The sequence below is a fragment of the Callospermophilus lateralis genome, chromosome 18 (genome assembly GCF_048772815.1).
Source record: "Callospermophilus lateralis isolate mCalLat2 chromosome 18, mCalLat2.hap1, whole genome shotgun sequence".
NCBI classification, from domain to species: domain Eukaryota; kingdom Metazoa; phylum Chordata; class Mammalia; order Rodentia; family Sciuridae; genus Callospermophilus; species Callospermophilus lateralis.
The window spans coordinates 11,848,436-11,870,597 of NC_135322.1; the positions used below are offsets into that span (position 1 = coordinate 11,848,436).

At 51.5% G+C, this 22,162-nt stretch overlaps 1 protein-coding gene across 1 annotated transcript; it reads left to right on the forward strand.

Moving 5' to 3' along the window:
- Positions 1-202: 202 nt before the first annotated feature.
- Phldb3 (pleckstrin homology like domain family B member 3) lies at positions 203-20,539 on the forward strand. The gene is made up of 15 exons (XM_076838718.2): positions 203-561; positions 1,442-1,624; positions 1,811-1,945; positions 5,071-5,199; positions 5,357-5,518; positions 6,388-6,498; positions 6,634-6,717; positions 7,989-8,102; positions 13,774-13,873; positions 14,019-14,109; positions 14,195-14,282; positions 15,000-15,056; positions 17,774-17,993; positions 18,654-18,739; positions 20,111-20,539. The coding sequence occupies exons 1-15, from the start codon at positions 328-330 to the stop codon at positions 20,243-20,245; spliced, it is 1,929 nt and encodes a 642-aa protein (XP_076694833.2). The 5' UTR covers positions 203-327; the 3' UTR covers positions 20,246-20,539.
- The last annotated feature ends 1,623 nt before the right edge of the window (positions 20,540-22,162 follow it).

The following is a 22,162-nucleotide window of genomic DNA, read 5'->3' on the forward strand; positions in this document are numbered from 1 at the left end:
ACACCTGGGTGGCAGGGAGGCTCTGGGTCGCAGAGTCCGGCAGGGGGCGTGCCAGGACCCCGACTCAAATTCCGGCCCCGCCTACAGCGGGGTGCTGCCTCTGGAGCCCTCGACCTCGTCCCAACTTCTTCCCCCGCCCCTGGAAGCTCAGACCACGCCCTCGGAGAGCTCAGGGCCGTCCTTTGAACTCCTAGGCCCAGCCTCCCATAGCACTCCGCTGGGCCAGGCCGTCGGGTGCGGCGCCGGGGACCCTGGGCCACGCCCCCACGCTCCAGGCCACGCCCCGGAGCCAGGACCACGCCCACCCCGCAGGAGTCCGAAGCGGCCATGGGGACTCCCAGTAGCCCGGACGAGAGGTCCGGGTCCCCGCCGGTCCCCGAGTGCGACGTAGAGGTTCAGCCCCAAGGGGCCTCCCAGCCCTATGATCACCCCGATGAGCCCCGCGAACAGGAGGCCCCCGGGGTCCCGGCGGAGCTTCCTAGCGGCCAAGGAGTTGAGCAGCAGACTGAGGAAGAGGAAGAAGTGGGAGAAGGCAGCAGCACCGAGAGCAGCCGGGAGGAGGTGAGGGCCCTTAGGGCGGCAGCCACTGGGAGATCCAAACAGGTGACCGGACACAGGCCGGTGGAGAGAAACCAGAGGGACAGAGACCTGGAGACAGGGAAAAACACAGAGATGGGGAAAGACGACAGAGAAACAGAGACAGCACCAGACAGATCCACGAGCAGACCCAATAGAGACTGACCCAAACCGGTGACCAGACACAGATACAGGCACTGGGAGAGACACCCAGAGATAGGGAGAGACAAACCTGGACTTGGACCTAGATAGCCCCAGACCTACTGAGAGATAGAAACCAGAGAGAGACACAGAGACCCTTGAGACGAAGACCCCAAGAAGAGACTGAGAGATGAAGGAGGGAGGCAAGGACAGAGGAAGAGAGGGAAGAGTCCCAGAGATTCAGAGTGATGGTTAGAGACCCAGAGGGCAACCCGGAAACAAAGGGTGAAATTTCTCAGAAAAAGAGAAATACGGGCACAGAAACCCGGAGAGAGGGAGAAACTCCCAGGGAGAAAGAGACCTCGTGATTCAGAGACAGAAGACAACTCAGAGACAGGGGAAGAGACTTGGAGAGACGTGAGGAGAAAAAAATGGGACATGGGACGCAAAGAGAATGGGACCTAAATTTAAAAACCAACCAAACAACAACAACAACAAAAATCACCTTCCATGAATCGGCTTTGTACCCCCTTCCTGAACCGTGAGCCCCGACGATACAGAGGTCCCCAGGTCTGCCCCTTCCCCCACCGGCCTTACAGATAATGAGCATGGTGGTGGAGTTAGGCTGACCTCGAACCCCAGAGAGGGATGTGGGCTTGGGACCAGACCTATAGTGACCAGGAGGCTAGACCTTTTCCATTTGACCCGCCCTCTCCAACTTCAGCCCGAGGGCGCGCCTCGGGCACAGATGCCGGCCACGCCCTCCACCTGCACCCCTTATGGGGAAGGGGTGAGAGCCGCCCGGAGGAGGCTCCAAGCCCAGAAGCTGGAGGCAGTGACTCGTGTTGCCCTGTTGGAGCAGAGACTGAAGGAGCTTCAGCGTCAAAAGAAGGAGCTGAGGATCCAGGTGAGGCTTGGACCCCCTTGGGAAGACTGGCCTCAACTCATCTGCCAGGCCAGCTCCCAGCCCTCCTCGCTTCATCCTTCCTCCAAACCGGGTGCCCAGAATCCCGCCCTCAGAATCCGGGAGTTCAGGCTCCTGGGCCCCTCATAGGCATCAGAAGCCTCAGCCCGGGACTTACGGACCTTGCAGATGGAGGTGGAGGTGGCCCTGATACGGGGTGAGCTGGCTGGAGAGCGAGTGGCGCTGCGGCGGGAGGAGGAGCAGCTCCGGGAGCTGCTAGGGCAGCAGGTGGTCGAGGAGCCCGGCAGCCAGGAGCGGGAACAGGTTTGTTCACCTACTATTTCTTTTCCAGTGGTTTCCTTCCTTGCGTGTGTGCATGGAGGGAGGTAATTCGTGGTGTTTTTTTCTGGTGACTTGGGTCCCCGGGTGGTCCCTGTTTCCCAGATGCAGACACGCTGAGAACAGATTTTCCCTCCTCCTTCCCTGACTGTGATTGGAGACCTGACTCACTGGACCTTCTTCCTTGACTACCACTGCTTTTGCTTTTTAAATATCATATTAGGAAAAAATCTCAAACCCACAAAAATCAAATAGGCAGACAGCCTCCATGCCCTGTGCTCCCTGACTTCCACAATCATAAATCTTCCTTTCTTCTTTCATGTCCTGCAGTTTGCTTCCTGCTCCCTAATTTTAAAAGCACATCCCCAACATCATAAACTAGTACATACTTTAGCATGTACCATTTGCAAATAAGATCTCCTTTTTAAAAATATCACCATGACATCTTATTATCTCACCTTAGGAATTTTTTTTTTTTTAAAGAGAAAGTGAGAGACAGAGAATTTTTTTTAATGTTTTATTTTTTAGTTTTCGGCCGACACAACATCTTTCTTTGTATGTGGTGCTGAGGATCGAACCAGGGCCGCATGCATGCCAGGCGAGCGTGCTACCGCTTGAGCCACATCCCCAGCCCCAATTTTTATTTTATTTTTTATGGTGCTAGGGATGGAACCCTGGGCCCACTCATGCTAGGCAATTGCTCTGCCACTGAGCTACTCCCCAGCCCCTACCTTAATAATCAATAAGTTTTATTATTGTCTTATTTCTAGTCCATTTTCATTTTTCCCTGGATTGTCTCAAAAACATCAGTTAACAGGGGGCTTGTTTGAATCAGACTGAGTGCCGAGCTTGGTTGTGATGTCTCATGTGACTTCAGCACCACTGGTTCTCACCAACGGTGTCTGCTCCTTGCTGTCTGTTGAAGAAACCAAGTATCCTATTCCATAGGCAGAATGTGGCTGATTGCATGCCTGTGGTGACCCTCAGTGGCCCTCTGTTGCCGTGAGCAAGTGGTTGCTTAGCTATAGAGGCTCAATCAGATTTAGATGTGCTTTGTGCTTTCTGAGCGAGAATCAGGGACATCATTTTTGGGTGTCCTGATCTCTTTTAATAATCTTTTACCTAAGGATTTTTACCATTCATCAGTGATCATTGCTTGGATTCGGTATAATTATAGCCTGGAAAATGTGATTTTGTAATTTTATCAGTCTTTCTCTTGGCAAGTAGCATGTGTGTTGGCATTTGGCGGAGCTGGGTCCAGGGCTCTCATTTAGAATCCAACACCTCATATTTCTCCAACCCTGATTTCTCGCCTGAGGTCTATCTATGTGCCTGCCTTCTTAGGATAAGGGTTTTTAGGTATTCTTTTCTTCTCCAACCCAAGAGGCCAGGCTCTCAGCCCTCTTCCCTCAGACTGAAGGGGTCCAAGCCTCCAGCCCTCCTCCCTCAGGCCCAGGGGTCCAGCCCCAGCCCTCCTCCCTCAGGCCCAGAGGTTCTGGCCCAGCCCTCCTCCTTCAGATCCAGGGGTCCAGGCCCAGCCCTCCTCCCTTAGATCTAGGAATCCAGGCCTAGGCCTCCTACATCAGGACCAGGGGTCCAGGCCTCAGCCCTCCTCCCTCAGACCCAGGGTCCAGGCCCAGCCCTCCTCCCTCAGACCCAGGGTCCAGGCCCAGCCCTCCTCCCTCAGACTCAGGGGTCCAGGTCCAGCCTCCTCCCTCAGACCCAGGGGCCCATGCCCAGCCTCCTCCCTCAGACCCAGGGGCCCATGCCCAGCCCTCCTCTCTGAGACCCAGGGGTCCGGGCCTCAGCCCTCCTCTGAGGAGAAGCCAGGAGTCTGCTTCTTTTTATTCATCATTTCTAAAGCTGTCCTTGGCAACTCTTCTCCACATCGATTGTCCCTCTGCCCCTTGGTCACCAGGTCCTACATGCCTCCCTTTCTGTTACCCCCAAGCTCACCAGTCACCACGTTCTGCTTCCCAGTGTGTCTCTGGTCCATCTTTTTCCCATCCCCCTTGCCAGGCCCAGCTCACTCACTGCTTTGAGGACTCCTGCAGGAGCTGGTCTTTGCCCTCTTATTCCTTCTCCCCAGGGATTCCAGTGCCCAGCCCTGCTCCATCCCTGCTCCATCCCTTCACTCCTTCCAAGGCTCCCCATTGCCTGAACCTGACTGAGCTCCCTGGGCAGCCCTCCCGCTGCTGTGTCCCACAGGCCCCTCCTCCCTTCCCACTTCTCCCTGGCTGAGGTTTGCCCCGCAAAGTTCATGCACTTTTAATTCTTGTGTACTAGGTCATGCTGCCCCTCTGTCCCAAATGCCCCTCCAGCCCCCTGTGTCTCCCCAGGTCTAAATGCTCCTTGATCTGAGGCTTTAAAATCCCCATCCCAGGGGCTGGGCTATGGCTCAGTTGGTAGAGTGCTTGGCTCACGTGCACAGGCCCTGGGGTCGATCCCCAGCACCAAAAAAATAAATAAATAAATAAATCCCCATATCTGGGAAGCTTTGGCTACCCCAGGCTCCCGAATCTCTGTTTTCACTGCTCTGACCTCAGTTGTAAATGGCTGTGTGTCCCACTGGAGGGCAGGGCCTGGGTTAGGGACCCAGCATTACCTAGTGTGGCTATGTTTCCCGTTCACTCCTTGTTTCTTTCTTTCTTTTCCCCTTCCCTCCTTCCTATTCTCTTTCACTCTCTTTTTTTTTTTGCCACACTGAGAATGGAACTCAGTTCCTTGTGACTACTAGGAAAGCATTCTACCATGGAGCTACATCCCAGCCCTTTTCTCTTTCTTTCTTTCTTTTTTTTTTCTGTTTTTGAATTAGGATTTCACTAAGTTGCTGAGGCTGGTCTCGAACTAGTGATCCTCCTGCCTCAGCCTCCTGAGTAACAGGTTATAGGTATGTGCCACTGCACCTGGCTTCTCCTTCATTTATTTCCCAAACAACTGTTGACTTGGAGCCTCCTCTGGGGGGTACAGCACAGGAGCGAACCAGACAGTCAGAGTCCTGCCCCCGGGGAGCTGACACCAGGCCGGGTCTGAGGTCTGGCTGGTCTTGCCCTTGCTGGCCTGCTTCCCTCTCTGAGCTCAGTCTGAAGCTGAGTCTGGTCGCTTTTCAGGAACAGAGGCAACTAAGGCAGGAGCGGGACCGCGTGGAGGGTCTCCGCCACAGACTTCAAGAGGCCCAAGGACAGCTGGACTCCCAGCCAGAGGACCAGCGGGAGCGACTTCTGCAGGGGGTACAGGAGGTAAGGCCCTCTGGACCCTCTCTAGAACCTGATGTCCAGGCCCCACGGGCCAGACTCCAGCCTCCTCCCTCAGCCCCTCAGCCCTCTTTCCTCATTGACCAACAATCCAGGCTGCAGCCACAACTTTCCTCCAGGCTTTCTATGTCCCCACTCACAGATGAGGGAACAGCTGGATGTGGCCCAGCGCGCTTATGAGGACCTGGAGTTCCAGCAGCTGGAGCGGGAGAGCCGGCAGGAGGAGGAGGAGCGGGACCGCCCTGGGCTCCAGCTGCCGGACCCCAAGGTCCAGGAACTTCAGGCCAGTGTGGCCCAGCACAGGGTGAGTGTCAGTGACTAACGCTGCCCCTGAGGCCATTCCGCTTGTCTCCCCCACTGCGCGCTGAGCTGACTGAACTGTTGGTTGTCACACCCGGAGCTGAGCGTCCCAGGGTCTTCACTTGTTGAATCCTCACACAGGCCACGACAAGTCCTGTTCTATTTTTTCCATATCTTAAATGAAGAAGCAGAAGGTCAAAGTTCTTACATTATCTCTCAAAGTCACTTAGTTCTAAAAGGTAGAGCTGGGATTGGAACCTTCGCAGTCTTGGCCACCACGCTCTATGCCTCTCGGTCCCTGGTCCAAACAGATGTGGTCACTAGTCTGACCTGCAAGCTTCACGTTCAGGGTCTGACAGGTTCTGTGGGTACTTCACACAGTTTCCCACTTTCTGGACTAGAAAGTTCTGAGGAGGGGTCTCCTCCTCCCACCTCTGCTTCTGGATCTTCTTGTCCCTCTCTCTTCCCGTCTTCGGTCAGGACTGTCCTTCTTTCTGTCTCCTGTTTCTATCTTGTCTTCTTTCTCTGCATTTTCTCTACATTTCTGTCTTCGAGGTCTGTCCTGGTTGCCATTCTTTGGATCTATTCTGGTTTGTCCCCCCTGTCTGTCCCTTTGTCTCTGTTCTGTGTGACGCTCTGGGGTTGCTATCTCCCTAGGCCTCTGCCTATATCTCAGTTCCTCCCTCCTTCCCCTCCCACCCACCTCGGATCTCTCCTAGAACCCCAAATGGGAAAAGAAACTCGCAGGCCCCTCCCTGAACATTCAGGTCTCACCTTCTCTGGACTCACAGGGAGGACGTGATTCTCTGGGAGGGTGGGCTGGAGCCCCTGGAGCAGCTGAGTAACCGGGGTGGCGGGGGGGTGGCCCTGCAGCGCCGGATCCAGGTCTTGGAGGAGCAGCTCAAGTCTCTGGGGGAGCAGATGGTGGCTGAGAGCCGGGGGCTCAGCCAGGAGAAGGAGGAGACCCGTCGGGCCCTGGCCCAGGTGAGTTTCCCTGGAGACCTGTCCCAGGTACTTACTTCCCTCAGGTATCCCACCATCTCCCTGGATCATGCCTCCTGGCTATGGGGATGGCCCACTTTGGCTTCACCATGTGGTAAGCCGTGATGTCCTCCCTAGGAACAGAACCGATTCCTCGAGCTTAACCGCCTTCAGGAAACACCTGGTGGGGACTTCTCTGAGCCCAACCAAGCTCTCACAAAGGTATGGCGGTTTTACATGCCTGTCAGGCTCCCCACCTCAGATCTAGGAATCCAGGCCTCAGCCCTCCTCCCTCAGACCTGGGGATCCAGGCCCAGCCCTCCTCCCTCAGATCTGGGGATCCAGGCCTAGTCCTCCTCCCTCAGACCCAAGGATCAGGCCTCAGCCCTCCTCTCTCAGACCCAAGGATCCAGGCCTTAGCCCTCCTTCCTCAGACATGGGGATCCAGGCCTCAGCCCTCCTCCCTCAGACCCAAGGATCCAGGCCCAGCCCTCCTCCCTCAGACCCAGGGATCCAGGCCCAGTCCTCCTCTCAGACCCGGGGATTCAGGCCTAGTCCTCCTCCTTCAGACATGGGGATCCAGGCCCAGTCCTCCTCCTTCAGACATGGGGATCCAGGCCTCATTCCTCCTCCCTCAGACATGGGGGTCCAGGCCCAGCACTCCTCCCTCAGACCCAAGGATCCAGGCCCAGCCCTCCTCCCTCAGACCTGGGGATCCAGACTCAGCCCTCCTCCCTCAGACCTGGGGATCCAGACCCAGTCCTCCTCCCTCAGACCCAAGGATCCAGGCCCAGTCTTCCTCCCTCAGACCCAGGGATCCAGGCCCAGTCCTCCTCCCTCAGACCCAGGGATTCAGGCCTAGTCCTCCTCCTTCAGACATGGGGATCCAGGCCTCAGCCCTCCTCCCTCAGACATGGGGATCCAGGCCTAGCCCTCCTCCCTCAGACCCAGGGATCCAGGCCCAGTGCTCCTCCCTCAGACCCAGGGATCCAGGCCCAGTCCTCCTCCCTCAGACTCAGGGATTCAGGCCCAGTCCTCCTCCTTCAGACATGGGGATCCAGGCCCAGTCCTCCTCCTTCAGACATGAGGATCTAGGCCTCAGTCCTCCTCCCTCAGACCCAGGGATCCAGGCCCAGCCCTCCTCCCTCAGACCCAAGGATCCAGGCCCAGCCCTCCTCCCTCAGATCCAGGGATTCAGACCCAGTGCTCCTCCCTCAGACATGGGGGTCCAGGCCCCAGCCTTCCTCTATTGGGATCCAGAATTCCCCACCCCATTTCTTTTTATCCTAGGACTCAGAAGCTCAGGCCCCAGTCCTTCCTCCTCAGGGATCAGCAGTGCAGGGTGCCCACAGCCCTTGCTTTTGTTGGGAGACTAGACACTAAGGACCACATTCTAGCTCCTCTTGTGACTGAGCCTTTGTTTTTCCATCTGAGAACTGGGGGTGCCTCTGTGTTCTCTTCATCTCCCCTTAATCTTTGCATCCTCTCCCCAGCTGCTGTTCACCCAGAAGACAGACCGGCAGCTGCTAGTGCTTCAGGACCCCGCCAGCCACTCTGCTGCCACCTCTACCTCTTCCTGCCTCTTCTCTGTCCACAGCTCCCTGCAGGTGCCTCCCCTGCTTCCTTTGCCCATGCGCCTGTTTGGTCAGTTGGGAGGGAGGGCCTAAAAGCAGAGCCCAAGTCCAGAACTTCCACTGGGGCTCTGTGTGGGGGCGAGGGAGATAGGGAAGCTTGACCAAGGGGTATTTGATGATTCCAGTTTTATTTATTTATTTTCTTCCTTCTGCCTAACACCCCACCTCTTCCCTGAAGAAATAAGAGCATGTGCAACCCAGAAGTAAATTTTAAAAGTGACCAAACAGGGTGTATGGGTAAGAAGGTCTCTGTGTCCCTGAAGGCCCCTAGGCCCTCTCTCCAGAAGTAGGGCAGCTGCTTGGTTCTTGATCCTTCCAGAACTCTGTAAAAAGGGGGCCCCTTGAGCTGTGGGTGTAGCTCAGTGGCACAGCATTTGCTTTTCTGCATGAGGGCCCCAGTTTGATCCCAAGCACCACAACACAAACAACCCCCAAAACCGGGAGCTCCATTTTCTTAATGGCTTAAACATTTATTCAATGGCTTGGTGCTATTATTTATTTTTTTTAAAGAAATGGAGCAGAAAATATCCAAGTGCTATGAATGAAGTAAGGGTAAATATTACACGAAAAAAAGTCTTATTTCTGTAAGCACTTAGCTCTTATTATATCATGTAAACTTCTTTTACCCCAAAATGTATGTACTAGCTAATTGTTTGGGGGTTTTTGTTGTTGTTGTTGTTGTTATTGTTGTTGTGGGTTTTTTTTTAAGTTATATATGACAGCAGAATCCAGCTTGATATAATTATCCACACATGGAATATCTTTCTCTAGTTAGGATCCCATTCTTACGGATTCTTGATGGTGGGATTCACTGCTTTGTTTTCGTATGGGTACAGGGAAAATGATGTCAGATTCATTCCACTGTCTTTCCTTTGTTGTTTTTAATTTTTTATTATCGTTCTCCATTATGGAAACTGTTCTCTGTTGATACATTTAGAGCTGCCTCATCATTTTTTTTTTAAACATTGAGTTCTTTTGGGAGACTCTGGTTTTGTCTTTTTTTTTAACAATTTTATTTATTTATTTGTTTGTTTATTTATATGTGGTGCTGAGGATCGAACCCAGGGCCTTGCACATGCTAAGTGAGCACTCTACTGCTGAGCCATAACCCCAACCCCAGCCTCATCATTTTTAATGGCTGTAATAATAATATAAACAGTAACAATAGTAATAACAGCTACTTATCAAGTCCTTGGAGAGTGCCCGACATACTTAGAAATGCTTCATATAGATTCACCCACTTAACTTTTTTCCCACCCACTTAATTTTTTAGGGGGACAGATACTGGGAATTGAACTCCGGGGTACTCAACCACTGAGCCACATCTCCAGACCTATTTTGTATTTTACTTAGAGACAGGGTCCTATGGAGTTGCTTAGCTCCTCGCAGTTCCTGAGGCTGGCTTTAAACTCACAGTCCTCCTGCCTCAGCCCCCCAAGCTACTGGGATTACAGGTGTGCGCCACCGCGCCTGGCTTACCCACTCAATTTTTGCAACAATTCTACAAGCAGATTATCTCCATTTTATTGGTGAAGAAACTGAGGCAGAGAGGTTAAGTTACTTAGCTAGGTGCCATGTGCCAAAGCTAGGATTTGAACCCAAGCATTCTGTTTGCAGAGCCTGTGTTCTTTTTTATTGTATTTTAGGTGGTGATGGGGATGGAACCCAGTGTCTCTTGCATGCTAGACAAGTGCTCTGCCACAGAACCTCAGTCCCAGCCATGACAATGTTCTGGCTTCCGTGTGGCACACAATTCTATTGTGGGGCATTGAGCTGCCCTCCTCTGTAGGAAATGATGGAAGGTTTTGCAGTTTAAGCAGTGTTGTGAAGAATACTTGTGTGTGTGTGCATGGGTATGCATTTATGCAAAAAATAACATTTATGCAAACAATGTTAATTACTATTATATAACCAAATACTATTATATTCAATATAAGCATATAATTATTGTATTATCATATTATTATACATAATTTATATTTCATATTCATGAATTAATATTTAAAATTACTTTAAAAATGTTTATTACTTAATATTTATTAATGATCATTAATAACAATATTCCATTTTTAGCATTTAGGATAGGCCAGGGTCTGTTCAAAACCATTCTCTCCCTTTGTGCCTCGTGGGATTATTATTATGTGGAGCTGAGAAACAACTCCTGGCAATTTCACGTGGTTCAGCCTAAGATACAGAATTTCATATCTTTCTCAGAAGAGCCCCCAAGAGCAGGACCTGTTATTATTTGGGTGACGGTTAATAGATTTAACTTTCTAGCTGGTTCTTATGGAAATCTGAGAAGCTGGAGTGTCAGCTATGTTGCTAGACAGTGTGGCCAGAGCACAGCAGATGCTCAGTGAGAGCTGCTCTTTCTCTACTTATTAGTATTATTATAATTATTTTCATCCTTGATCTATTCACCTCACCCTCATCTATTTATTTTTTTTTATTTTTTGTAACTGTATCAGCCTCTCACTAATGTTCCCATTTTAATTATTTTTTCCCAATAATTTATTCTTTTTCTGTGTGCTAGCATTTGAATCCAGGGCCTTGCATGTCCTAGGCAAGTGCTCTACCACTTGAGCTACATCCACAGCTCTTTTTATTTTTGTTATTATTATTATTATTGTGTGTGTGTGTGTGTGTGTGTGTGTGTGTGTGTGTGTTGCTGGGGATTGAATCCAGGGCCTTGTGCATGCGAGCAAGTACTCTACCAACTGAGCTATATCCCCATCCTTCTTGTTATTTTTTGAAGCAGGATCTTGCTAAGTGCTAAAACTGGCGTCAAACTTGCGATCCTCCTGCCTTAGCCTCCTGAGTTGCTGGGATCGTAGGTGTGCACCACCACACCAAGCCCAATAATAATTCATTCTTCACACAACAGCCAGAGTGATCCTCATCCTTCCTGCTTTAATTCCTCTGTTCCCAAGGCCGTCAGTGGCTTCCCAGGCTTCCTCACCATGAGCTGCAAGTGCTGATATGGCGCCCGCATGTCTCACCACTCCTCCCTATTCACTGTGCTCAGCATTGATCCACCAATGTTATATACTTTTTTCTGCCTCAAGGCCTTTGTATTTACTGATCCTTCCACTTGAAGCACCATTCCCCCAGTTTTCCCTGAATAACTCCTCCCTATTCACTGTGCTCAGCATTGATCCACCAACATTCTATACTTTTTTCTGCCTCAGGGCCTTTGTACTTACTTTGTACTTTGATCCTTCCACTTGAAGCACCATTCCCCCCAGTTTCCCCTGAACAACTCATCCTTTGGGGCTGGGAGTTGGTGTTCAGAAGGCTGTTCATGGTTTTCTAATTAGAAGATGATCCTTTTTGATAGTATTCTGTTCTCTTGTCACACAGTAATTTCTGATGATGGGTTCATTTGTAGGATGGCTCACTCAGTTCCTTAGAATGGAAGCACCATGCAGACAAATCTGGGATCTGCATTGCCCAGTCCCATTTGCCAATTATCCAAGAGCTCCTAGCCAGGAAGTGCTGGGAATGTGGCTGAAGGAAAGCCCAGGGACTTGAGTCTCAGTTTCCTCTCTGTGAAGTAGAGCGAACATTTCCCAACTCAGGGGGTTTTGTTTTGTTTTGTTGAGATAGGAGTCTCCCTACCTGGCTAGGGCTGGCCTTGAACTCACAGACTCATATGATCCCCTGACCTTAGCCTCCCAAATAGCTCGGACTACAGGTGCCACCACCACACCTGGTCTCACAGGGCTTTTAGGAGCTTAAGTGGGCCTGCAGAGTGCCAGGTCCCTTGGGACTGTAAAGGATTGTCTCCAGGACCCCCAAGGAGACCTATATCTCAGGAGACTCTAGTCCTTATATAAAATGTTGGAGTACTTGTAGTTAACCTGGACACATCCTCCTGTATTCCATAAAACACTCAATATAACTTATAACACTTACACATGATGGAAATGGAAATGGTTATTGTACTGCGTTGTTAAGTGAATAAGGACAAGAAACAAAGTTTGTACATGTTGAGGACAGATACAGTTTTCCTTTCTCGCAAATATTTTTGGCCTGCATCATATTGAATCCAAAGATGCAGAACCCACAGATAAGGAGGGAAAGCTGTATGCTGGAGACAGATAATGAGCTCTTGATAAATGCCAGCCATTAAAAAAAAAAAAAAGAACTTAAAATTGAAACGAGACAAGTGTGGAAAATCACATCAAACAAATGCACAGCTGAATTATCATACGGAACATTCTGGTAAGTGCCACTTGTGTTACGAGATAGTACCTCCCGGCCAACTTGTAATTCTTCTTTATGAAGTCCAGAACAGGTGGAACTATGTATCTGTGGTTTCGTAAGTCAGAAGAATGGTCCCTTGACAGATGTGTCACTGGCCAGGAAGAGGGACAAGGAAGCCTTTGGAGTGATGGGCCTGTTCTGTGTCTCCATGTGGGTGGCTGGTATGCAAGTGTAAATATATGTACATTGTACCCAGATGCACGTGTGTAAGTCTGTGCACTTCTCACCTTATTATATATATATGGATATATTATTTATGCATTTATATATGTGTATGTATATATACACACACATACACATCCACATGTATGTGGATGTTTATTTATTTATTGCTGTACTGGAAATTTATTAAAAACTGAGCTATATCCCAAGCCCTTTTTATTTTTCACTTTTAAAGAAAAATTTTAATGTATATACTTTTTTAGTTGTAGATGGACACAAGACCTTTATTTTTTATTTATTTATTTTTATATGGTGCTGAGGATGGAACCCAGGGCCTCACATATGCTAGGCAAGTGCTCCACCGCTGAGTCCCAGCCCCTTGTTTTTCATTTGAGACAGAGTCTTGCAAAGGTGCCCAGGCTGGCCTGGACCTGTGATCCTCCTGCCTCAGCCTCCCTAGTTGGGGTTACGGATGTGCACCACCATGTGTAGCTCAACTTCAGAATGCTTTCATTAACCCCCAAAGAGCTGGGATATAACTCAGTTGGTAGAGTGCTTGCCTGGCATGCACCAGGCCCTGGGTTCAATCCCCAGCACTGCCAAAAAAAATAAAGAAACCCTGCACCCCAGAGCCACCACTCCTCAATTTGCCCATCTCTCCCAGTCCCTGGTGATCACTAGTCTACTTCCTGCCTCTGTATTTACTTGCTCTATATTAATTTACTCTGGACACTATATAAATGGTGCCATAGACACCATTTATATAAAGTGTGGGCCTTTGCAGTTGGCTGCTTTGACTCATGTTGACAGTAGGATGTTTGAGGGTGGCAGATGTAACTCAGTAGTCAAGTGCTTGCCTGGCTTGTTCGAGCGCTTGGGTTTCATCCTCAGCACTGTGGGTGGGTGGGGAAATACGGATTTTTGCTGGACACATTGGCGTATGCCTGTAAATCCAGCAGGTTTAAAGCCAGCCTCAGCAACAGCGAGGCACTAAGCAACTCAGTGAGACCCTGTCTCTAAATAAAATACAAAATAGGGCTGGGATGTGACTCAGTGGTGGAGTGCCCCTGAGTTCAATCTCCGGTGCCAAACAACAACAACAAAAAAAAGATTTCTGATCTGTGCCCATTAGGTGGTAGTTTTACTTGGCAGTTCTCTAACTTTCTGCTGAGATGGAACACCTCTTCCTGAGTGCTTGGGCCTTGCATGTTTTCAGGGCTCCTTTGGCCTCCAGAGGACTGGAAGCCTGCCCCGGAGAAGAGGAGAGAGAGCGAGCCAGAGAGGATCCCCACGGCCTCTGTCCCTCCATTGTACCGGTGAGGGCCTCTCCCATTTCCCACCTACTCTCCTGCCCCCATCTCCTCCCATCCTGCTGCAGACTATGGAGACAGGGCAGGGAGGAGCAGAGGGACTTGGGCCTGGGAGTGTCCTGGTCTCCTCATCTGGTCCCCTCTCCCTCAGGACCCCTTGAGGCATCGACTCTCACACCAGCAGTGGAGGCCTCTGAGAGACACCCGCTCTATCAGCTGCTAAACTGTGGCCCTGGGAACAGGTGAGACATCAGGGAGAAGGGGTGGGGAGATGGGAGGAAGAGGCCCAGGCCTGGTAACCCGCCAATCTCTGTTCCCTGGTTCCAGCTGCAGGGCCCTCCACCCAGACATCGCTCACATGGAGAAGCTTCTGCATCAGGCGATCGCAGAGAGGGAGCGACTGATCAAGGCCAGGGTGAGACCTCGCTCTTCTTTAGGAACAGGAAACCCTACTTCAAGTCCTCTTCCCTCAGACCCAGGGGTCCAGCCCAGCCCTCCTCCCTCAGACCCAGGGGTCCAGGCCCAGCCTCCTCCCTCAGACCCCGGGGTCCAGGCCCAGCCTCCTCCCTCAGACCCCGGGGTCCAGGCCCAGCCTCCTCCCTCAGACCCCGGGGTCCAGGCCCAGCCTCCTCCCTCAGACCCCGGGGTCCAGGCCCAGCCTCCTCCCTCAGACCCGGGGGTCCAGGCCCAGCCTCCTCCCTCAGACCCCGGGGTCCAGGCCCAGCCTCCTCCCTCAGACCCCGGGGTCCAGGCCCAGCCTCCTCCCTCAGACCCCGGGGTCCAGGCCCAGCCTCCTCCCTCAGACCCCGGGGTCCAGGCCCAGCCTCCTCCCTCAGACCCCGGGGTCCAGGCCCAGCCTCCTCCCTCAGACCCCGGGGTCTAGGCCCAGCCTCCTCCCTCAGACCCCGGGGTCCAGGCCCAGCCTCCTCCCTCAGACCCGGGGGTCCAGGCCCAGCCTCCTCCCTCAGACCCCGGGGTCCAGGCCCAGCCTCCTCCCTCAGACCCTGGGGTCCAGGCCCAGCCTCCTCCCTCAGACCCGGGGGTCCAGGCCCAGCCTCCTCCCTCAGACCCGGGGGTCCAGTACATTTTCCTGGTTGGCATTCTCATTGATTCTTTCATTTCAAATCTACAGGAAGGAATGAAAAAGAGCAGAGAAAGTTCCTCAGGCCCAGCTCTTCCTGCCATCATGGTCAGTCCTGCCTCTCCTACCCTCCCTGCTCAGGTCCTCCCCCTGGCTTTGGTCCTGTCTTGCATTTCACTCTGTGTTTCCCTGCAATGTGACAGAAAAAGGGCCCTGGGCTTGATAAGGGAAGGGGAGTCCAAAGGACCCCATTTCTTTTCCCAGTTCAGCCATCTGTGTCAGGGGCCCGCCCACGGGTACCTTGCTCCATATTCTTATTTTAATTCTTATTCTTGTTCTTGGATATACCTCATGAGATTATTAATTATTCTATAATACAGTCATATAATTCCATATGCATATTTCTCTAATTGTCTCAAATGTTTTTGGAGGTTTATTTGAATCCAGAAGCAAATCAAGCATTTGGCTAAAATGTCTCTAACTGTTCTCCTCCTCTCTTTTTTTTTAAATGCCATTTATTCATGAAAAAAATTTGAGCCATTTATCCTGTGGGTTTTTTCACATTCTGAATTTTGCTGACATCTACTTTATTAAACTTCTAATTATTTATTTACTTATTTTGGTGGTAATGGGTGCTTTACCACAGAGCTATATTCCCAGTGTTTTTATTATGATTATTATTATTATTTTGAAATAGGGTCTTGCTAAGTTGCCTAGGCTGGACTTGAACTTGTGATCCTCCTGCCTTGGCCTCCCAAGTTGCTGGGATTATGGGCATATGCCATTGTGATGGAGTAAATATATATATATTTTATCTAGCCTGAACATATTTTTGTTATAAAGAATCATACAGTATTGAGAAAGTAAGGTCACCTTCCCCCTCTCTGATCTTGCTTCTGCACAGGTGTTGTTTGTTTTTTATTGTTGAGATGTCTTTTGAGTCTTTTTATACTTTTCCACTCGTATCTACTGATCAAAACTTTGTGAATTTATTTGTCCCATAATTGAGCACGTCATTCCCAACCTGCTTTTTGTTTTCTCAACCATTTATCCCTCCATTATTCATTCCACCCGAGATGTATCAGCTGCCTACTATGTGCTAGGCCCTGGGTGACAGCAGTGACCTATATAAAAATCCCTGCCTTCCAGGAAGGTGATGTGTATTGGGGATGATAAACAAAAAGCAGCATCCATGAGTCAAACAGATAACATGTCAGATGCCAGTCAGCGCCAGGTGGCCCCACGCAGCCAGCAGGGTGGTGGAGGCTTCTGGGTTCTTAGGCACAAGCTGAACCTCATTAAAAATGGAGGGCTCCGACTTTGAAGCAGTTTGCCCCGCCTTGGAGTCACATCATTTATTAAACAGTCCCTGTTCTATGTATTGTCCTTACACGTGCGCCCACGCTCTTTGGTGCAGAGGAGCAAGTGTCTCTTGGGATTGGTGCCCAGAAGGAAATGTCTGGGCTGCAGCTAGCTCATCTTCCAAACAGTCCCAGGAAGAGGGACCTGGGAGACCTGGAGGCTCCCAGAAAGACAGGGACTCTGTGGAGGTGACACAGCCAGGGGGTGGGGGGAGTTGAGAGCCCTAAGCCCATCTCTGCTAACCTGGATTGGAACGCAGCTCTGCCATGTCCAACTGGATGGGTGGCTTTGGGGAGCCACTTCCTTTCTGGAAGCCTCATTTTCCCCATGTGTCAACTGGGGACGCTAATAGGTTGCTCTGGAGAGGAAACAAGATAATCACTGTGATCTCTTGGCACAGTGCCCAACACATGGTGGGAGCTTCCGTCCTGTATGGTGATCCTTAGAGTTACTGTGTGGGTTTGGTAAGATGATGCAGAGAAGATTCCAGGCCTTGATGGGCGTGTGTTTGTTTTGTACGGGGGATTGAACTCAGGGACGCTTAACCACTGAGCCACATCTCCAGCCCCTTTTATTTTTTGAGACAGGGTCTCACTAAGTTGCTTCCTGAGCCACTGGGATTACAGACATGCACCACCATGCCGGCTTTAGTGGGGGTTCCTTACACCTAGTCTTTCCTTCCTTTGCAGCAGGTCATCCCCCACCTTGTCCCCTCTGTCCCCTCTCCCTTATCTCTAACCAGTGTGTCTCCTCTCTGCTCTTCAGGCCTTCTTCCTCTGTCCTGACTTGAGTTTTCTAACCCCCAATGGTCCAAGTGCAGTTGGTGGATCAGCAGTATCAGTGTCCTGGCAGTTCGTGGGATATGCAGAGCCTCACCTCCACCCAGACCCCTATTCTGGAATGGCCCAGAGTCTGCATTAAAAAAACAAAAAACAAAACTGCTGGGGTTCCGCTTTCATGGAGAAGCTCTGTGTCACCTAGAAGCTGTGTGTGCCATCCAGTGGATTATTTCATGTCTGTATGCCACAATTTGTTCATCTGTAAAACAGGGCTCCTAGGAGCCCCATCACAACCGCAGAGGTAGAGTCGGTGCAGTAACGTGCACCTGTGATCCCAGCTACTTTGTAATCCCAGCTACTTGGGAGGCTGAGACAGGAGGATAGCAAGTTGGAGGCCAGCCAACTTGAGATCCTATCCCAAAAAAATTTAAAAAGGACTGAAGATATAGCTTAGCGGTAGAGTGCCCTGGGGTTTAGCTGGGGTACAGGGGTGGGCATAGTTGATGCCCACAAACCCTAGGCAGAGTGTTAATAAATGTAGCCGTTGGGGTCATTTTCATGATTGTGGTTGTTAAATCACTGTCCAAAGGCTGTAGCAGGCCTGGCTTCCTCCCGGGCTCCAGGCTGCAGCACCTCAGCCACTCCTGAGTCCCACCACCTGGGCCTTTTCTCTGCACTCTGCAGGCCCCACCCGCGCCCCCACCCCGCCCGCCAGGCCCCCGAGTCCTGGATCTCCGGCAGCACCTGGAACGTTGGGGCCACAACCCAGAAAGCTGTCCTCATGTGCGGGTGTCGTGTGGCTGCTGCCGAGGACCCCTGGTGAAGATGGGTGGCCGCATCAAGACCTGGAGGAAGCGCTGGTTCTGCTTCGACCGCCAGGCACGTCGCCTGGCCTACTATGCAGGTGAGCCCGGCCTGGAGCTCTGGGGCCCAGGACTTTGGAAGCTGTCGGTCAGAGCCTTACCCTGTATCCCAGATGGCCTCCTCCACCCCAGGCATCTGGGAGTCGCCTCTGCCCCTTCCATCAGGGCTCCGAAGTGCAGGCCCCCACTTGCCCCCTCCCTGAAAGTGGAAGACTTGGGGCCCTTGGTTCCTTCCTCTTCTATACCCAGGAATCACCTCTTTTGTCCAGGGCCCAGGAGTCCAGATCAGTCCCTTTCCCCTTAAGTGACCTAGAATCCACACACATCGGCCTCCTCAGTATCAAAGATCGACAGTTTAGAATAGTTTTGGGTTCCAGACCCCATTTTCCTAACGTGCCCAAGAGTGTGAACCTGCAGTATCAGTGCCCTCCCCTACCCCAGCTCCAGGAGTGGGACTCTTTGTCTTTAGGTGGTCCCAAGCTTTCCTTGAGTTCCTTCCCTTCTCGAGGACCTAGGATGCCTGCAGTATTGTCCAGTCTCGGAGACTCCCAATCTCTCATCTAGCATCAGCACCCACTCACTCCCCAGCCATGGCTCTTCCTGGACCTTCAGACTCTCACCTGTCTCAGACTTGCCCCAGTGACCCGGGCCTGACGCATGCCTCTCACTAGTTCTATTTCTCCCTCTTCTTCCTCCACCAGACAAGGAAGAGACCAAGCTCAAGGGTGTCATCTACTTCCAGGCCATTGAGGAAGTCTACTATGACCACTTACGCTGTGCCTTCAAGGTGAAATCCCATTCAGTGCCACCCTGCCCTCTCAGTCAGAGCCTTACCCTGTCTCTAGCTTATTCTGGGCAAAGCCACCCACAGCTGCTACTGTCAGGATATCCAGGGTCCAGCATAAGAGACCAGCAGTTCATGGCACTGCAGAGAACAAAAGTTAAAAGCTGAGACTCTAGCCGGGCATGGTGGCAAATGCCTATAATACTGGCAATTTGTGAGTCTGAGAAAGGAGGACTGTCAAGTTCTAGGCCAGCCTCAGCCATTTAGTAAGGCCCTCAGCAATTTAGCAAGACCCTGTCTCAAAAAAATTTTTTTAGGCTGGGTGCAGTGGTGCACCCCTGTGATACCAGCAGCTGGAGAGGCTGAGGCAGGAGGATCGGGAGTTCAAAGCCAGCTTTAGCAAAATCAAGGCACTAAGCAACTCAGTGAGACCCTGCTCTAAATAAAATACAAAATGGGGCTGGGATAATGTGGCCCAGTGGTCAAGTGTCCCTGAGTTCAATCACTGGTACCTCACCAACATTTTTTTTTAAAAGTGCTGGGATTGTAGCTCAGTGGTAAAATGCCCTAGATTCAATCCCCAGTACAGGAAAAAAACAAAAAAAAAACCAAACAACAAAAAAAAAACACCTTAGACTCTGGCTCTCAGCCACTGTTAATTTTCTTGGACAAAAGTTAAAAGTTTTCAAGCAAAAATCCAGGTTCCATGGTGCATGCCAGTAATCAATCCCAGCTCCTCAGGAGGATGAGGCAGGAGAATTCCAAGTTCCAGGCCAGCCTTGGAAACTTTAGTGAGACTTTGTCTCAAAGTAAAAAAAAGGTCTAAGGATGTATCTCAATGACACATTGTGAGCATACATACACACACACACACTTGGAAACTCATGCCAAGCTGGGAATAAATGAAGGAAGAGGGCAGAGTAGGACTGAGGCCCACTGAGAGCGTGGACATCATACAGCCATTACTTGGCTTCTGCCCATAGTTACCAAATTGGAATGAGCCCGATGGTGTCAGACTTATTTTCTTTCAAAATATAAATGTTGGTAACTGATGCAGTGTTTAGAATCCTCTGTGGAGAGGAGCCAACCCTGGCTTTCCTTAAGTTAGAACCCCAGCTGTATGACATCAGAAAAGTGAGGTCCCTTCTCCAGCCTAGTTTTCTCATCTGCAAACTGGGCAGGCTTCAACCCATGCCCTCAGGGTTTAAAACAGAATGGATGCAGGGGATTTACCCAGCTTGGGTTTGGGAGTAGTTTCTTCATAAATGGGCACTAACTTCCCACAAACCAACCAGGAGGACCGAGATTTGGAGGGGGGGCTAGGCGGTGGCCCGAGTCAGCTGTCCTAACCACCCTGTACCCTGCCTGTTCCAGAGCCCCAGCCCTCGCCTGACGTTCTGTGTCAAAACCTACGAACGCCTTTTCTACATGGTGGCCCCGAGCCCCGAAGCTATGCGCATCTGGATGGACGTCATCGTCACCGCGGCGGATGAGAACCACGCCCCCTGAGCGGCCCCGCCCACCCGGGGACGTCCTGGCGATGCTCCGCCCCTCACGCAGTAGTGCTCCAAGGCCCCGCCCACTCCGGAAACGGGGCCCGCCCCTTCTGAACTCTCCCGGGAACCCTGCGGTGGCTGCTGCTCAGCTGGCCTGAGTCGCGGCTCTCCGTGCTGCGGGGGTGGCCCCGCGACGACGGGATCGCCAGTCCCGGGGCCCTGCCTGGGGCAGGAGGAAGATTGCAGGGTGGGAGGAAATTATTTATTGGTGCTCCTGTGAAACCGAATTAAACACGGCGGAAAAACAGGGTCGCTGCTGTGGTGTCCAGCCCGGCGACCGGGGCCAGCCCCTAGGCAGGACCTCGGAGTTAGGGCACCTCTGGGGCCAAGCGTCCCGCTGTTTCTCGCTTTAGGAATGGAGACCTTCGCCCTGCTGGCATGGCCGGGAGCAGGGGGTTGGGAGGCCCGTCCTCAGCCTTTTGCAATGTTGTTGTTTTAGTTTGTGGGTTTCTCTGCTTCCGGTTTGACCCACAGCTGTCGGCAGTTTCTGGAATTCCCGGACCCCCTCTCCCCTCTGCCTGCTCTTCCTTAACCAGCTCGTCATTTTCCAAGTCCAGTTCATGTTCCCTCCTTCAGGAAGTCCTCACTGGCCCCCTTGGCGGGTCAGGCGCCTCCTCTTGAGTTCCCATCCTATCCCTGAGCACTGGCTTGTCACCGTGATGACCCGTGCTCTTTATGGACCGGGAACTCCATGAGGACAGAGCCAGGGCTGTTCTGGTGACCTCTGTGTCCCCAGTCGGGCAAACAGCATTCCATGAAAACGAGAAGAATGTGTCCCTGTCCCCTCTGGGTCTTTTTGTCCATTCTATTTATTTGTCTAGGCATCTCCACACTCCACCCACCTTCTCATTTAGGCAGGAGCACCTGTGTTTCCTTCTCCAGGAAGTCCTCCCTGATTGCCCTGACAGAATCAGAGGTTTCCTCAGGGATTCCCACGACAGTCCTGACCACTCCGCCTCCCAGCACAACCTGCTCACTCTGCCTGGTGCTTATCCCATTGTGGCCTTGACTGCCCTAGGCCTTCCTTGCTGATGAATCGGTCTCTCCCTCTGGTCTAGGAGCGCCAGGAGGCAGGGACTGGGGCTGTATGGATCACTACTGAGTCCCAGTCGCACACCAAAGGGCTCAGGTGCTGCACACTAGGTGTTGAAGGAATGTCTTATGGTTGAATAAATGAGTTAAGGATAGATGCTAAGGACCAGGAGAGTTGTGAACAAGGCAGCCGGCTCCTGGGCTGGCTTCACCTTTAGATCTTACCTGGCACATCCCCTCCTAGGAGAAGCTCTCCTTGGTCCTGAGGCTGGGTCAAGTGCCCGGGCTGCCAAAGTCCTCCCCCTCTCCCCCACCAGCACTCTAGGCTGTCTCTCTGGAAACAGCTCTTTCTTCCCCTCAGACAGCCCCCTTGAGGATCCTGGATCTCCATCTAGTGTTCCTGAGTCCTGGGAGTACAAATCCCCAGGTCCTCCAGGACCCCAGGTGACCCCACCTCCAGCTGTGAGACTTCTGAATTCTTGGATCAGTTCATCACCCAGCCCCCAGAACGGAGCCAGCTTCACGGGCATGTGACCAATCTAGTCAACAGAAGAGCCCTGCTCTTAAAGTTTGTGTTCTGTGATCATCATCTGAAAATTCTTAATAATAATTTTATCTTTGAATGTGTGTTTGGTAATGAAGTTTGGTGGAACAATGGAGTTTTTTGTTTATTTGTTGTTTGGTTTTGGTAACAGGGCACTTATCCCCTGGGCCACATCCCCAGCCCTTATTTATATTTTATTAGAGACGGGGCCTCGCTGAGTTGCTTAGGGCCTCACTAAGTTGCAGAGGCTGGCTTTGAACTCAATCCTGCCTCAGCAAGATTCGGGTGGGTACT

Coding starts and splice junctions, on each gene's coding strand:
- Phldb3 (XM_076838718.2), top strand. CDS start 328: ATGGGGACTCCCAGTAGCCCGGACGAGAGGTCCGGGTCCCCGCCGGTC. Junction 6,718..7,988: donor CCAACCAAGCTCTCACAAAG/GTATGGCGGTTT, acceptor TCCTCTCCCCAG/CTGCTGTTCACCCAGAAGAC. Junction 17,994..18,653: donor TCGCCTGGCCTACTATGCAG/GTGAGCCCGGCC, acceptor TTCCTCCACCAG/ACAAGGAAGAGACCAAGCTC.